General features: G+C 45.3%; 2 protein-coding genes across 3 annotated transcripts in view; both read left to right on the top strand.

Moving 5' to 3' along the window:
• Positions 1-16,841, top strand: part of LOC140721129 (NACHT, LRR and PYD domains-containing protein 3-like) — a 752,838-nt gene that overhangs the window by 57,782 nt on the left and 678,215 nt on the right. The gene's annotated exons all lie outside the window — the stretch shown is intronic.
• Positions 1-16,841, top strand: part of LOC140721127 (NACHT, LRR and PYD domains-containing protein 3-like) — a 301,993-nt gene that overhangs the window by 24,300 nt on the left and 260,852 nt on the right. The window contains exons 3-11 of one of the 2 annotated variants that reach the window (XM_073036002.1): positions 127-414; positions 845-1,011; positions 3,778-3,949; positions 4,048-4,113; positions 7,606-9,343; positions 10,776-10,862; positions 11,023-11,193; positions 11,351-11,518; positions 14,118-14,858. In XM_073036002.1, the coding sequence (XP_072892103.1) occupies positions 127-414; positions 845-1,011; positions 3,778-3,949; positions 4,048-4,113; positions 7,606-9,343; positions 10,776-10,862; positions 11,023-11,193; positions 11,351-11,518; positions 14,118-14,205 (2,945 nt within the window). In that variant the 3' untranslated portion in view covers positions 14,206-14,858. Of the gene's footprint in view, positions 1-126; positions 415-844; positions 1,012-3,777; positions 3,950-4,047; positions 4,114-7,605; positions 9,344-10,775; positions 10,863-11,022; positions 11,194-11,350; positions 11,519-14,117; positions 14,859-16,841 lie in introns of those variants that run through there. The other variant, XM_073036001.1, reaches the window with a different exon arrangement.

Genomic DNA, 16,841 nt, shown 5'->3' with positions numbered 1-16,841 from the left:
ACATTCACCAGCACAGTCCCACTCCAACTCTGGTTTTGCGGAGTCTCGACTCTATTGCAGACACCCATTGTGAATGCTTGTTCGAGTATAAATCACTCTAAACCTGCTATTCATCATTTACTTCAGGTGGGAAATTAAATCGGGTACAGAAAGTACTCAAGCGGTTTTTACCAGGCGGATCATCGAGGGAAGATGATCGGGACACGGGAAACAAGGTACCAAAGCAGGGTCAGATTGAGAGCAATGTCCCAATGGAATGCGGTCCGGCCGCAGAGGAGGAGGAGCAAATTCAGCCCAGAGACAGTGACGTCAGAGACACCAATCAGGACCCTGGAACCAGCACAAGTGAGGCGACTGACGGTCAGCTGGGAAGCTCATTAAACACGGAATTGTCAAGTGCCCAACAAGGAGCAGGTGAGTGAAATATGAGGGTGATGTGTTCAAAGAATGAGGTAGGAAGCGGGTAAATGTGATTCCTTGTTGGAGGGCTGGTCAGAGAGGGAAAATGTGTTGATGTGGTGCATGTGGTGTAGTGAGGCACCTGTTACCCCACTACAGGAAATGTGCTACCTGCTCTGAGGATTTCCAAGATGTGTATCGGAGGAAATGCAGCTGTCTGGATAAAAGAGTATTTCTAGGATATGAGTTATGGGAAAAGTACTCACCAGGATGGAGAGAGTATCTCTGGGAAGCGACTATCATTGACAGTCCCAACATTTGTTGCCCATTTTAAACTGAAATCAGCAAGTGGGTGGGACGGTGGTAGAGACAGGTTTCTAGTGAATGTGGTCCTTCTGGTAACGTCATGCCCAGCGCATTGATGGGTCGGTTTTTATATTCGCAGAGCCGGTGTTTACAATCTCCGACCTCCTGGCACAGGGGGAGGAGTATCGACTGTACCAACTGACAAAGTACTACAGAGACAGACTCAAACAGGCGATTGAAGAAAAGGTTGAAAGACTCGGTTGGATGTTGACAAAGGAGGGACATCTCAGCAGAGAAGAAAATGAGGTGAGTGTATTTAGTGTATTGTTACTGAACTGCTGATATCAGAGGGAATAGTGATCAATATTAATCTCCTGCACGTTCTAGGAGTTCGACATGACAATGGAGACTTTGATCTCTGACTTGACTCCAACAGATCTGGTTTCAGCTGTTAAGGTGGGGAGCACTGGAAACTGCAGGTTCAGCGTCACCTTTTCCTCTCATACCTGCTGTATTTATCAGTGTGATATAAGAACAGTGACTGCATATCTGGACTGTTGAACAGGCAGTCAGTCTAAAATTAATTTTGTATTTTACCTGTACCGTCGGTCAAATTCACCTCAGTTCATTAATCCAGGATGAATATTAAACTGTCGGATTGTAAATTGGGCAAAATGGCTTCACTGCTGTACTTGAGCGAGGGAAACCTGCTAACCACAGCACAGCTTGTCTGAATTCCCAAGCAATGAGTGGCTGACTTGTCATAGTCATAGAAAAGTACAGTACAGAAATAGGCCCTTTGGCCCATCTATTCCATGCCGGACTACTGAAACTGCCTATTCCCAATGACCTGCACTGGGCCATGGCGCTCTACACCCTTATCATTCATATATCTATCCAGACTTCTCTTAACCGCTTGTACCACTTGCGCTGCTAGCCGCTTCCACACTCTCGCCACCCTCTGAGTGAAGAAGTTTCCCCTCATTTACCCTATCTGTGACCCTCATAATTTTGTGTACCTCTATCAAATCACCCTTTCATCTTCTGCATTCCAAGGTATAAAGCCCGACTTGTTCAGTCTTTTCTTATACCTCAGGTCCTCCAGTCCCGGCAACATCCCTGTGAATTTTCTCTCCACTCTTCCAACCTTCTTTACATCTGTCTTATAAGTAGATGATCGGGTCTGCACACAATACTGAAAAATAGGCCTCTCCAACGCTTTATACACGTTCAACATGATATCTCATCTCCTGTACTCACTATTTTCATTTATGAAGGTTAGTGTGCCAAATCCTTTCTGATCTATCTACCTTTGTCGCCACTTTTAATGAATTATGGACCTGTATTCCGGATATATTGTTCTACCACACTCCTTAGTGCCCTACCGGTTACTGTATGTTGTGCTTGTCTGCATTAAATTGCATCGGTCATTTTACAGCCCATTTTTTAGCTGGTTTCGACACCACTGCAAGCTTTGGTCGTCTTCCTCACTCTCCACCACACGTCCCCACTCTTGGTGTCATCCGCAAATTTACTGATCCAGTTAACCACATTTTCATCCAGATCATCGATATAGATGACAAACAACAACGGACTCAGCACTGATCCCTGTAGCACCACACGAGTTACAAACTCCCAGTCAGAGATGCAACAGTCTCTCACCACTCTCTGCCTTCTTCAGAAAAGCCATTGTCCAATCCAGTTTACCAGTTTACCTTGAATGCTGAGGAACTGAGCTTTCTTGCCCACACTCCTTTGCGGAACCTTGTCAAATGCCGTGCTAAAGTCCATGTAGACAACACACACATCCTTCGGTTCAACAACTTTCCCGGTAACTTCCTGGGAAAACATTAAGATTGCTTACACATGAACTACCACTCACAAAGCTGATATCTCATGACACCAAAAATCAATAGGTTGTCCTAAAAGGACATATATATCCAAAAAATGGTAAGCTATTTTACATTATTAGCCAGGCTACATTCATATTCTCTCTACGTACGGCTTTTTAGTTGCTTTCTGCTGTCTAGTAAAAGCTACCCAGTCCTCCAGCTTTCTACTATATTTTTCTATATTCTATGCCCTCTCCTTTGCTTTTGTCCTGGCATTGACTTCCTCGTCAGCCACGGTTGATCATCCTCCCTCTGGTATAATGTTTCATCTTTGGGATTATGTACCTCTACCTGCGCCTTCCGAATCGCTCCCAGAATCCTCATCTATCCCTGCTCTGCTGTTGCCTCTGCTAGTGTCCTCTTCCATTTTTGTTTTGCCCAGCTCCTCTCTCATGCCTCTGTAATTCCTTTATTCCACTGTAATACGGATACCTCTAACTTTTACCTTCTCCTCTCAAACTGCAGTGTGAGTTCTGCTATATTATGATCACTGCCTCTTTATTTACCTTAAGCTCCCCAATTAAATATGGTGCAATACACAACAGAGACTCCAGAGCTGCCTTTCTTATAGTGGGTTCAACCACAGGCTTTTCTCAAAAGCCATCTCAGAGGCATTCTGTGAAGTCCCTCACTTGGCATTGACCTGATTTTCCAAAGCTACCTGCATATTGAAATTCCCCATGACTATTTTAACATTGACCTCTTTACATGCCTCTTCAAATTCCCACTGGAATTTGTAGCCGACAACCTGGTTACTGTTCCATCAGAGTAATTTTTCCTGTGCAGTTTCTTCACAGCTACATCGTCCAGTCCGATGTCACCTCTTTATAAGGACTTTTATTTTTCTAAGAGAACAGAGTCAACCCAACCATTTAAGTATGTATCCATAGATGTAAGCACCCAACAATGATCTTATTTCAGCAACGATACAGTGATGCCCGCCATCCATTTCTTTTCCTCTCTCACTCTCCCCCTCTTCCGTTCTTGTTGTGGCATCGTTTTGCCGTAATGTTGCACATTGATGGACAAGTAAATTAATCATGTTGAATATACTGCAGGGTGTCAGTAAATCCCTATTCTTACACAATATAGATTTAGAGTTTCATTCAGTTACTGTTTCCTGCACATTCTCTATATCTGTCTGTCTGCTCCACAATAAGTCCATTGTTTCCTTTTGTAGAAAGTCACTGAACTGACAGAGAAAGGAAACCGGACAGAGGGTTCCAGACTCTTCCTCAGTTTGGTAAATGGCAAAGGCTCCCAGGCCCGGAGGGCGATGTGGGAATCCTTTGTGACATGGAGGTCTGAGTTACCAAAGTTGGACAGAATACTGAGGGAAATACAGGAGCTCGGTACGTTAAAAACACACACTGAACACAAAGACACATTGTAATAAACAGTTTTAATTATATTAGTTCTATTTTCATGGACATTATTTTGATTTAAACAGGTCCTGATCCACAAGAATACATGAACATTGCCCAAGGGTTATCTGAATTACCCTCTGGCCTGATAGGTGAGTGATGTTCAAACTCAGTTTGAACCAGTTCAAATCAGATCTGAAATGTTTGACTGTGACTTGATAGAACCTGGGAATCAAAGTTCACCAGTAATCATTCGCTGATCTCTGGTTCAGGGTACAATATCCCGTTGCAGCCTGAATATTCTACCATGCATATTTCCACTAATCCAGCTGGTGGCCCTGGTGAAGCCTTCACTCCATGTCCTAACGCTCTGGGAATGCCCACACACCCCAAGCAGGGTCTTGATATACTGTATCGTTCAGTCCAGGGGACTTTTCTATCTTCAGATACTTCACCTTCTCCTTCGTAATAGCAGTTGCAATCAATTCTGTCCGCTGATGCTCTTTACATTTTGTAATTTCGCTAGTGACTTCCACAGAGTTTGTCTGGCATTTCCTCTTCACCCGTTACTATATCTGCAACATCATTTTCCAGCTATCCGATAGCGACCCTCTCAATTTTACGAAACTACTTTGGTGTTCTCTTCTATATTATTGACCGTACCCTTACATTTCCTGCACATTTCATGTGTACATCTAGAAGAATGTATATCATAGTTGCCTCCGACATGACCCAGAAAATAAATTACAGGAACCCACTGCACTGTGAAAAAAATACCCACGTTTTGTAAGTTTACCCCATCTCATCCTAACCAAATGCCCTTTGGTATTAGATACCTGTCATATGTGAAAAAAACAACAACAAAATACAGGCTGTGTACACAAACTCTTATCTCTCAAACTTGTACACCTCTGTCAGATCTCTATTCTATCAACAGATAAATAAAGTAAACAGAGTAAACAAAGCAAGTTTATCAAACCTCTACTTGTAGCACATGCCACCGAATCCAGGCAACACCCTGATGAATCTGTTCTGCACCCTCTCCAATCCTTCCAAGAGCTGGACAATCAGAAGTGAGTACAATACTCCAGATGCTCCAACAAACCAGAAGACCTTGGAGCAGAACTAAGCCATTCGGCTCAGTGAATTTGCTCTTCAATTCCTCTCTACCCCATTATCCCAGTAAACGTTGACAATCTTCCTAATCAGGAAAATATCGACCTGCATTTTAAATACACTCAATTACTTGTCATCTTCAGCTGTTTATGACAATAATTTCACAGATTCACCACCGCCAGTGAAAGAAGTTTCTCCCAGTGTGGTTCCCCGTCAGCAAGGGCTATTCCCCGCATTTATCAAGCATGTTAATTTTCTGTATGAGCCTCCCATGTGGGACCTTGTCAAACACCCAAATAATATCCAAGCAGACAATATCCATGTGTAACTTCATCCATCACCTTTGGCACCTCCTCGAAGAACACAATCAGGTTGGCAAAATGCTACTTCCCCCGCCCAAAACCTCGCTGCTGAACCCCAAACCACCTCAAACATTCTCTCTTTCATATTCCCATGGGGCAGAAGATATAAAAGGCTGAATGTATGTACCACTAGCCTCAAGGACAGCTTGAATTCTGCATTTATAAGACGATTGAAAGGTCACCTACTATGTTATTATTGGCTTCTCAATGACAAGACAATTTTACATATAATATTGTAATATCATACATCTCGTAACTAATTACCACACACAGATAGCCACAACAAACATACAGAAGTGTAGTAAGAATACAGTTTGGGTGTGAACGGATTTAAGGAACAACTGATAATAGATTATGCAATTCTATAGCAAGCCCTGGGGAAAGCCGAAATCTTTCAATATTATATTGTCTATCAAAAACCATTTGATTCTGTCCCTCGCGTGTATAAGAGAAGTTCCTAATATATATAAGATGCACCCAATCTTTGTGAAGTTTCTACAACATCTGATGAAGCAGTGACTTATAATAATCGCCATATTAACAACCACCGGGGAACAACCACTGTTATCAAAATAAATGGAGACATTTTCCAGAGCGAATTACAAAGCCCACTATGGTTGTCTAATTTACTGAAATGGGCACAAAGCAGGTATCAAATCAGAAAAAAATAATGAACAGATTATACTTTGACACAGCTATTCAGGGATGATCGGAAATTAGTTCTTGCATCACTAAAGCTAACACAATTAATTCAAATAATGGTACTAATTTCCAAAGAAACCATATACAGCATAGCTACGCATATTTGTGTGATTCTATAAAATTAAATTAAATAAGTTGTGTAGAAATAGAAATAAAAAAAGAGATTAGTGAGTCACTATCGATGGGTTCAATATCCATTCGGAGACTGGATGGCAGAGGAGAAGTTGTTCCTGAATTGTTGAGTGTGCGTTTTACTCCGATGCTGTACAGTAGTCCCCATGAACCAGACGGTGATGCAGCCAGTTACAATGCACTCCGTTACACCTGTAGAAATATTCGAGTGATGTTGGAAACTCCTGATGAAATATAGCCGCTTTTGTGCCTTCTTTGTAGCTGCCTCGATATATTGGGGCCAGGTTAGACACTCGGAGATATTGACAGCCAGGAATTTGAAATTGCTTACTCTTTCCATATCAGATCTCTCTGAGGACTGGTGTGTCGTGTTCCCTCATCTTGCCATTACTGAAATCCACAATTAGCTCTAAGGATATATTTTCATCAACGCAAGGAGGATTCAGCACTCCGTACAAGCATATGTAATTCTGATAAGGGGTACACATCACTGAACAGAAATGAAAACATAAGCCATAAAAATGAAGAAACTATCATAAGAAAAGAAAGTTAACAAATGGAAGAGTGTCCTGTCTTGCGTATCCAGTCAGCTGGGACACAATATCCATGGTCGACTCTGATAGGCGGAGGCATCATAATACAGTGCCCCACACTCCACCGGCCAGACTGATCAGTAACAGTTGCCAAGACTTCACCACCCTCTCGACACACACACGACGCTTATGGTCTTTGCCATTCACGGAGATTCCTTTCCATCTTTCCTCCGCTCCTCCATCACTGAGACTGAAAAATATGCATTTTCATTCTTGTCGTTCCGATGGGCTATCGATCCGAATCTTCACTGTGATCCTGTCCACAGATGATGCCCGACTTGAGTATTTCCAACATATTCTGCTCCAATTTTCATACAAGAGCAGTGGACATCTGTAACCCCCTAGTGTGCAGCTTTGCCAAAATGCAGAGTGTCCTGCTCTCCATATTTCCCCACCAGATTAACATTAACCTATCGTCTGTTAATGATGCAAACAATGCTTTAAATACAGTGAAATGTTGTTGTAACGGGAGTGCAGTCAGGATTGGAATAGGATATCAGGGGAATGTTCACCTTCACAAATAATTCATGCCAGAATATGAGGACTGGACATTTTCTGGGACATCCATCACTGTCAGTTCCGGTGTCTGTGAACAGAGTTTTACTTTCTGTCCTAATATCCATGGAAGCATTGAATTACTCCATGCAATTTCAAACACTGAATGTTGGAATGTAGTTATAAAGTTCTTTATCAGATGAGCTATTTAACATTTTCACAATGTTCTCTCTTCCCATGGAAGATGTTCAACAGAAACACAAGGAGACTCTGCGGGCACAAACTGAAACGCTGAGAGTGAACACGATCCTGATGAGGGAGAAGGTGAAGGTTTTCCAGCTGGTTGATCGATACGCTGAGCTCACGGTCATTTCTACTGTTCGAGATCGGAGAATGGTGGAACATGAGCTGCTGGCAAGAGGCAGAGACCACGAGGAGTGGAGAGAGAAACATCTCCGCAGAGAGCTGGAGAAAATCCGGATTGATCAGTTCTTCCAGAGCAGCTTTTCCCGGAGTAAATCCAAATCTGGGAGTTCGTCAGCAGTGGCCGGAGTCCCGGGGATCGGAAAAACAACAATGGTACAAAAGATTGTTTATGACTGGGCAACGGGGAAAATATATCAACAGTTCCAGTTTGTCTTCAGTTTCAAATTCCGCGATTTAAACAGTATTAACTGTCGAATTAACCTGAAGGAACTGATTCTGGATCAGTATCCTTACTTTGGGAATATCCTGAGAGAGGTCTGGAAGAACCCAGAGGGGTTGCTGTTCATATTCGATGGTTTGGATGAATTCAATGACAATATTAATTTTGCCAACAGTCGGAGAGGCACAGAACTTCAGTACGCATGCACAGACCCTGAATTCAAGTGCAAGGTGTCTGACATTGTGTACAGTTTAATCCAGCACAAGCTGCTCCCAGGGTGTTCAGTGCTGGTGACCACCCGTCCCAGTGCGTTACATTTATTGGAAAAGGCGGAGATCGGGATCTGGGCTGAAATTCTGGGATTTGTTGGTGAGGAACGGAAGGGATATTTTGAAAGCCATTTTGAAGATCAGACAGTGGCAGCAGCTGTTTTCAGACACGTAGAGGAGAACGATATTCTGTATACCATGAGCTACAACCCCTCCTACTGCTGGATCCTCGCTCTGGCACTGGGTCCCTTCTTCACACAAAGAGTCAGGGATCCGCAGAGACTTCCCAAGACCATCACTCAGTTATATGCCTATTATATTTATAACATCCTGAAAAATCACGGCCGTGAGATTGAGAACCCCCGTGATGTGTTACACAGGGTAGGTCAGATGGCCTTCAGAGGAGTGTTTGATAAGAAGATTGTGTTTACAGATGGAGATTTGATCAACTACAATCTGCAGCCTTCCCAGTTCCTGTCCGGGTTCCTGATGGAGCTTTTGGAGAGAGAGGATTCTGCCCGGAGCGTGGTGTACACATTCCCACACCTCACCATCCAAGAGTTTGTAGCTGCCATCGCACAATTCCTGAATCCACATCCCGGAGATATCCTGAAATTCCTCATCACAGCCCACAGCATGACAGATGGTCGATTTGACGTATTTCTCCGTTTTGTTGCTGGTCTCTCCTCCCCAATGACAGCTCGGGGCCTGGAGAAGTTTCTGGGTCCATTTCCTCATCAAGCAACCTGCCGGGTGATTGACTGGGTGAAGGAGGAGGTTAAACGCCAGATTGGAAACACAGAGTGTGAAGCTGGTAAAAGGAGACTCCTCAACACATTGCACTACCTGTTTGAGTCTCAGAATCATGGACTGGCTCACGAAACTCTGGGGTCTGTGAAATCACTTTCATTCAGTGGAATGACGATGTCCCCGATTGACTGCGCGGTCCTGTCTCATGTCATCGGTCTCTGTAATACAATAAAACACCTCAATCTGCAGGGCTGCCAAATTCAATGTGAAGGAATCCAGCGGCTGGGACCCGGGCTGCATAAGTGCCAGGAGTTGAGGTAACTTGATTTATCTCTCACTCTGATCTATGAAACTGTTCCATTCTCTTGTTTCAATGTTAAGGAATTTGTGTAAAACTGTAGTAAATCAGATAGTGAAGAATTGTGACAAATGCCCAGGGGATCAGTCAGTAACTCCCCAAGGAAGGGAATCTTCTGTGGTTCATTGTGAAGGGATGTTGGAGACTTCATCAGATCAGTGAACAACGGCCATTGGTTTAATGGTGGTAAATCGCAGGAATGACCGTGTTTCTCGCTGCCTGTGACACGTCCATTGACAATGTTCCTTCTCACTGTTACTGACACCCAGACCGACACTGAATACAGCAGGTGGGTCAGAGATTCACACCCCCTTCCTGGTGAGGGACAAGAGATCGTCAGTAGTCCGTTTCAGTGAGAAGGAAAGAAATACCATTGTGTGATAGTCCTCTCCTGCCCTTCTCTATCACCATCAATCCATCTGAGTGACTATGCTCACTACCAGATACCCAGCCCCATGGGCGCACCTTCTCTCCAGATTGTGGGCATCAGTTCCCTTCCCGTGCAATCTATTTCTGCATCCTCTCATCTTGTGGGATTATCATTTCCCATCAGTATCCTCCTGTGGGATCTCAATTCCCCAATCCCCTTCCTCCTGATAGATCTCTCTTCCCCATCCCCTTTCCTCCTGTGGGATCTCTTTTCCCAATTCCCATTCCTCCTCTGGAATGTTTGTTCCCTATCCCACTTCCTCCAGTGGGATCTCTCATACTCATCCTCCTTCCTTCAAACCCCCTTCCTCATGTGGGATCAATCTTCCCGCGGGAGCTCTCTTCCCCATCCTGTATAATTCTCTGGGATCTCTCCTCCCCATCCAGTGTTCTGTCACTTCCCCATTCACATTCCTCCTGTCGGATCTCTCTTCTTCATTCCATTTCCTCCAGTGAGATCTCTCTTCCCCATCCCCCTTCCTCCTGTGGGATGGTTCTTCCTCTTCCCCCTTCTTCCTGTGGGATATTTCTTCCTGATCCCTTTCCTCCTGTGGGATCTCTCTTTCACAACCTCCTTCTTCCTGTGGGATCTCTCTTCCCCATCCCTCTTCGTCCTTCATGTTTTGTCTCCCTATCCCTTTTCCACAGGTGGTGTCTCTTCCACCATCTCCAATTGGCATTTCCCCAGTTACTCACTGACCCTCTCACATCAGGAACATTTTTCTAACCAACTGGGAACGTGACAGAATTTGTGGAGTTTACAGGGTCACACCGACAGACTATATTACTGACATTCGGTTAATACCCTGGAGCTGGGCATTGAGGGACATTGACTGTGATGGGAACTCCGATCAGTGATTTACTGGAGGGTTTAATGTTTGCTGAAATAGCCGAGTGAGAGACATTCCCTCAGACCCACAGTTTAAAACATGTTCTTCATCAATTTGTCTGTTTATGTTTAGACTTGGGGCGAATAAACTGGGAGATTCAGGAGTGAAACTGGTGTCTGCGGCTGTGAGGAACCTGGAGTGTAAAATACAGAAACTGGGGTAAGTACCAGACTGTGGGAGATTGTGTTTACAATCACTGGGTGTCTGACACTGAACATTAATGTGATGTGATCAGTAATTGTGTTACTGATAAACACTGGGGATTTGTACCGTCTCCTGTCTCTCTGTGCCCTTCACCCTCACTCTCTCTCATCTCCAGGCTGGAGAATGTCGGTCTCACAGATTCTGGTGTCGAGGATCTCGCCTCCGCTCTCAGTACGAACCCATCACTGACGGAGCTGGATCTGAGTGTTAATAAACTGGGAGATTCAGGAGTGAAACTGGTGTCTGCGGCTCTGAGGAACCCGGAGTGTAAAATACAGACACTGTGGTAAGTACTAGACAGTGGGAGATTGTGTTTACAGTCACTGGGTGTCTAACACTGAACATTAATGTGATCAGTAACTGTGTTACTGATAAACACTGGGGATTTGTACCGTCTCCTGTCTCTCTGTGTCCTTCACCCTCACTCTCTCTCTCAACTCCAGGCTGCACAATATCGGTCTCACAGATTCTGGTGTCGAGGATCTCGCCTCCGCTCTCAGTACGAACCCATCACTGATGGAGCTGAACCTGAGCTATAACTCTCTGACAGACCGATCTGTCCCCGCCCTCCGCCGCCTCATACTGACCCTCCGGAGTCTGGAGCGGATCCAGTGAGTGTTTGTGTTAATGTTCAATCTGATAAAATATCAGCGGATCCGCGGGTTTTCTGGTGATATTTGTCTGTGAGTGTTGTTCAAATATTAACCCAGGGGTGTCAAACTTATCTTAGGTCTCAGACCGGATTGGGCAAAATGCGACTTCATGCGGGCCGGATCAGCTGTGAATACGCGAGTGCTCCCACAGCTTTCGTTGCCTCCGTTTTTTCAACCTGCTCTCATGTGCCTCAGTCTCTGCGAGAACTACAAAGTGTTTCACTTTACGAATTTCGTTTCTTATGAAGAAGATTTCTTAGCAAGCATTATTTTTATTATTGGTATTAACTTACAGTCATAGGCTGCAAGAAAGTTGTGACGAGAGAGAGAAAAAAACGATGCTCTTTTAGCTAAGATTGTTTTGGGAGCCACACCCTTGCCATTAATAAACCTTTTGAAATCGAACATTAGCAGACACAAAAGTAGACCTAACGAAACAAACTGTTAATGTAGGCTACACAACTGCAGCTAATTTTTTATTAGCCTGCTTCCAGCAATCAAACTTAGACAATGAGCACAGTTAGCCTCTAATTTTTATTGAAGTAATCACATTTACAATAATAGAATAGTCAAAAAATGAATGAGTCACAATATTATGACACTCAATATTTATAATTTTTCACTTGCTGCTTCCAGACACCTGACATCTCTTGGCTTTAACCGGCCTCTCAATATTAGGGACCAGTTTCTGGGCAGTTGTGATTATCATAATGTCATTTAGATGTCTGTGTGTCAGCTGCAAGCGCAGCTTGAATTTGTTAATCTTCATTATGGAGCTGCCTACTCACAGATATATCTTGTCCCGAACATGCAAAGGATCTTTGAGACAAAGTCTGTCATCTCGGGGTACATCGGTCCCAGATATTGATAGAATGAGTCCAGATCCACAGTCTCAAATCTGTATTTCAAAGTTGAGTTACACTGAATTTTAATTAGTTCCATTTGGAGTTCCTCCGGCACATCTGATGCTGTGTTGACGGCAAACGGCGAGCAAAATAGTGAGAATTCCTTCTCGAGCTGAGGGAAGGCTTGGAAGCGATTCTGAAATTCACTTTTCGACCGTGATATTTTGTCCTTGTACCTGTCCATATTGTCATTATTCCCATGAGCGACACGCACAAACTGCAAAGAGGATAAATGAACTGAGTTGCTCCGGACAGCTACATCCCCCACAGGCCTAATTTAATTTGAAAGGCATGAATGCTGTCGTAGTATTCCATAAAAAAATTGTTGCGGCCTTGCATGTTAACATTAAGCACAGATAAGTGCTCTGTTATATGCAACAAAAATGCAAGATCATGAAGCCAGTCTGGGTCATCCAGCTCTGCCACTGGCTTCCCTTTCTCGTTCATGAATAGTCCAATTTCCGCACGTAATTGAAAATAAAAACTTTTGAGCACAGCCCCTCTGCTCAACCAGCGGACTTCTGTGTGGTAGGGGAGGCCGTGTCCAATATTACTTTCGGACAAATGAGTTTCAAATTGCCGATTGTTGAGTCCCTTGGCTCTAATAACATTAACTGCTTTGATAACTACATCCATGACGTTGTCCATTTTAAGGCTCCTGCTACATAATGCCCCTTGGTGTAAACTACAAAGAAAATTCCAGAATTTCTGCTCTGGATTCTCTCTGAGTTTCACAACAACACCTGCCGTTTTCCCGACCATGGACGGTGTATCATCTGCTGCCATGCTGACAGCGTGGCTCCAGTCAACCCCCAGTCTGCCCAAGGCCTCGTCGAGGCTGGAGAAAACGTCTTTCGCCGTTGTAGTGTTTGCGATGGGCACCATCTCCACAAACTCCTCGGTGACGGTCAAAGACGCATCAACACCACGAATAAATATTCCAAATAGAGCTACATCAGTCACGTTGGTGCTCTCATCAATTGCAACAGAGAAGGCAATAAGTGACTTCACTTTGTCTTTTAGTTGACTGTTCAAATCTCCTGCAAGGTCCCTGATTCTCTCTGCCGCAGTATTTCTTGACAAGCTGATATTACCAAAAGCCTGTCTCTTCTCAGGGCACACCAGCTCAGCCGCCGTCAGCATGCGTGCTTTGATGAATTGGCCCTTTGAGTATGGCTTCGACGCAGCAGCTATTTTGTTGGTAATGATATAGCTGGCCTTGACAGCTCCATCATGAGTCTCTCGACTTTTGTTGGCAATAATATAGCCGGCCTTGACGGCTCCATCATGAGTCTCTCGACTTTTGTTGGCAATAATATAGCCGGCCTTGACGGCTCCATCATGAGTCTCTCGACTTTTGTTGAACACTGACTGTTGGTGGTAGGTGCTTATGCACAGCGGGTGGTTAACTGCCGCCTATAGTTTTATAATTACACACAGTAAGCTGCCGGTGCAGCAAGCGACACACACCGCGGTGGAAAAGAGGGCGGCTGCCGTACAGATGCATATAACTGGTGGTGAATATACTTCTTTATTCCCCCAAATCATCCCGCGGGACGGTAGTTTGACACCCCTGAATTAACTCCAGTCCCCTGCTATTGATACTGTTGTCTGATCTGTTTATTTCATCGTTATTCTTCCATCTGTTTCAGGCTGTACGGGAATCAGTTCAGTCGGACCGGGGAGAAGGAACTGAGATCTCTGCAGGAACCCAGACCCAGACCGACAGTGGAGCTGTGAACATCTGAATATGTGAACATCCCCGCCCGCGGGATGGGGACATTTTAGCCGATTCCCCGCCCTCCCCTTTAACGTCCAACCTTACTTTTAATGGCCGAGCGCCAGGTTTAATTCCGAACGGTTCAAATGAAACTGGCTTCACTCTCTTGCTCTCTGACATCGGAAGCGTTCCTGCAGTGACGTATTTCCGCCTGCTGTCCAGCAGTGCGGCCTCCGTCGGATGTGCGCGTTTGAGGCTTCCCCACGTAAGATCCGGGAATTCACACAAACAGGAAGAGCCCGGGGCCGGGGCTCAGTCTGGGAAACCGGTGTCCTAGGATGGGATTATCCCAGGAGATAATCCTTTTGTTCACATTGGGTTGAGGACCGTGCATTTGGTAGACTGGCCAATGTAATGGTGTTAATTTGACAAATACCTTAGATATGACACTAGATCCAGGACACAGCCCCCAAATGTAATTTTAATGATTATCGGTTCCCCGGTATGGAGCGAAGGTGAGATCATTCAATCTGTCACCGGTTGTCGTCGGTCAGTTAATTGTATGTGACTGTGAGTGAGTCGGGAGCAGTTTATTAATTCCCGCACGTCAGCAGCTCACACATTGTTTAATTTACATTTGTCATGATGAAATCAATAAACCACTGTAACTTCCTGTCTTGGTGTGGGATTTGAGTCTCATTAGAGGAGATACAGTGACCTGGGGGATACTGCTGCCCGGTGAACTGCAATAATGGGTCTGAGCTCCTCATACAGGTACAGCAGCGTCTCAGCTCCAGGCTGAGGGATGTCAGTCTGGTGGTGTTTGGTCCCCAGGATCTCCTCACGCCCCATCCCCATCCAGGCTGTCCACCGTTTCCCCGCACCCATACGTGTACTATCCTGACCCCTACAGTCCTGCGCACTCTCCTTGCTCTCACAGCCAAAAACGACAAAAGAGATTGGAAGCTAATATACTGTATAATATCTGACCTGCGCCCACAGAGGTCGTGAAAAAGAGAATGGAACAGAAGCAAACAGCTTGGGGTGTCAGAGTGAAGCTCCGTCTGCATCGTCCCATCAATCTCTCCTTTGGTCAGACACAGATCAAAGTACTCTCCACAAAGAGACATCAGATATTTCTGGGGTCAGAAATAAAGTGAAGCCTCCTCCTCAAAATATCATCACACTCTCCCAGGGTTAAAGCACAGAGTGAAGCTCCATCTGCATCTACACAATTCCAGGGACAGAACCACACTGCAGCTCGTTCCACCACCATCTCGCCCCGACTAACTCCTCGACACCTACCTATCAAATAGTCCCCCGTCAGAAACTCAGAGAAGCTCCCTCCGCAGCATCATATCACACACTCCCCGGATCAGACACAGAGTGAATCACCCTCCACACCGTCCCAGCACACACTCCCGGGGTCAGACACAAAGTGAATCTCCCTCCACACCGTCCCATCACACACTCCCGGGGTCAGACACAGAGTCAATCTCCCTCTAGACTGTCCCATCACACACTCCCCGGATCAGGCATAGAGTCAATCTCCCTCCACACCGTCCCATCACGCACTCCCGGGGTCAGACACAGAGTCAATCTCCCTCCACACCGTCCCATCACGCACTCCCGGGGTCAGACACAGAGTCAATCTCCCTCAATACCGTCCCATCACACACTCCCAATATAAAACACACATTGAAACTCCCTCTGCAACATTCCATCGCTCACACACAAGGGCAGACACAGAGTGAAACTTCCTTCACATATCCTTTCACACGATCTCCCTCCGCACCACCCTACCTCACACTCCCTGGAGAATGCTCTCTCATCGTCTTTCCATTAAACACTACAGTTGTTGGCCACAGAGTGAATCTCCCACCAGCCCAACCCATTACACATTCCCTGAATCAGACACAGAATGCATCTCCCTCCAAAGCTTCTCATCAGACACACGCCGGCTCAGACGCAGAGTGCAGATCCATCCATACCATCTCATCACAGAATCCCTGGATAAGTCAAATTAATCTCCCTCCAGACTGTCCCATCACACACTCCTGGGGTCAGACACAGAATGAAGCTCCTTCCTCACCGACCCATCACAAACTGCCTGGATCAGACACAGAGTGATCTCCCTCCCCAACGTCCGATCAATCACTCCAGTGTTTAGACACGGGGTGAAGTTCCCTTCATTACGTCACATCACATACTTCCCAAATCAGACACAGTGTTAAGTCCTCCACACCATCCCATCACACACTCAGGGGTCAGACACAGAGAATTCCCTCCACACCATCCCATGATACTCTCCCAGGGTCATTATTGAGAACATTTCACTCTGGCCTGTGCCATTACAAAAATCCTGTGTCAGACACAGAGTCACATCACAGTCACAGGGTCAGATGTTGAGAGAATCTCACTCTGCACCGCTCTACATCACACACTCCTAGGGTCAAACACACAGTGAAGCTCCCTCTGCACCGTCGGATCACACACTCACCAGGAACAGACACAGAACGAAGCTCCTTCCACACTGTCCCATCACACACTCCCGGGGTCAGACTGATGCACCATCAATAACTCTCTGAGACGTGAGGCGAGATATCGACTTTAATTGAATGGAAGAAAGAACAAGCAGCAATTGACCACCATGCTA

This window comes from Hemitrygon akajei, unplaced genomic scaffold (assembly GCF_048418815.1).
Source record: "Hemitrygon akajei unplaced genomic scaffold, sHemAka1.3 Scf000050, whole genome shotgun sequence".
Taxonomy (NCBI): Eukaryota; Metazoa; Chordata; class Chondrichthyes; order Myliobatiformes; family Dasyatidae; genus Hemitrygon; species Hemitrygon akajei.
Note: the sequence above shows the minus strand (reverse complement) of the source record. Positions and strands in the feature narration are given on the sequence as shown.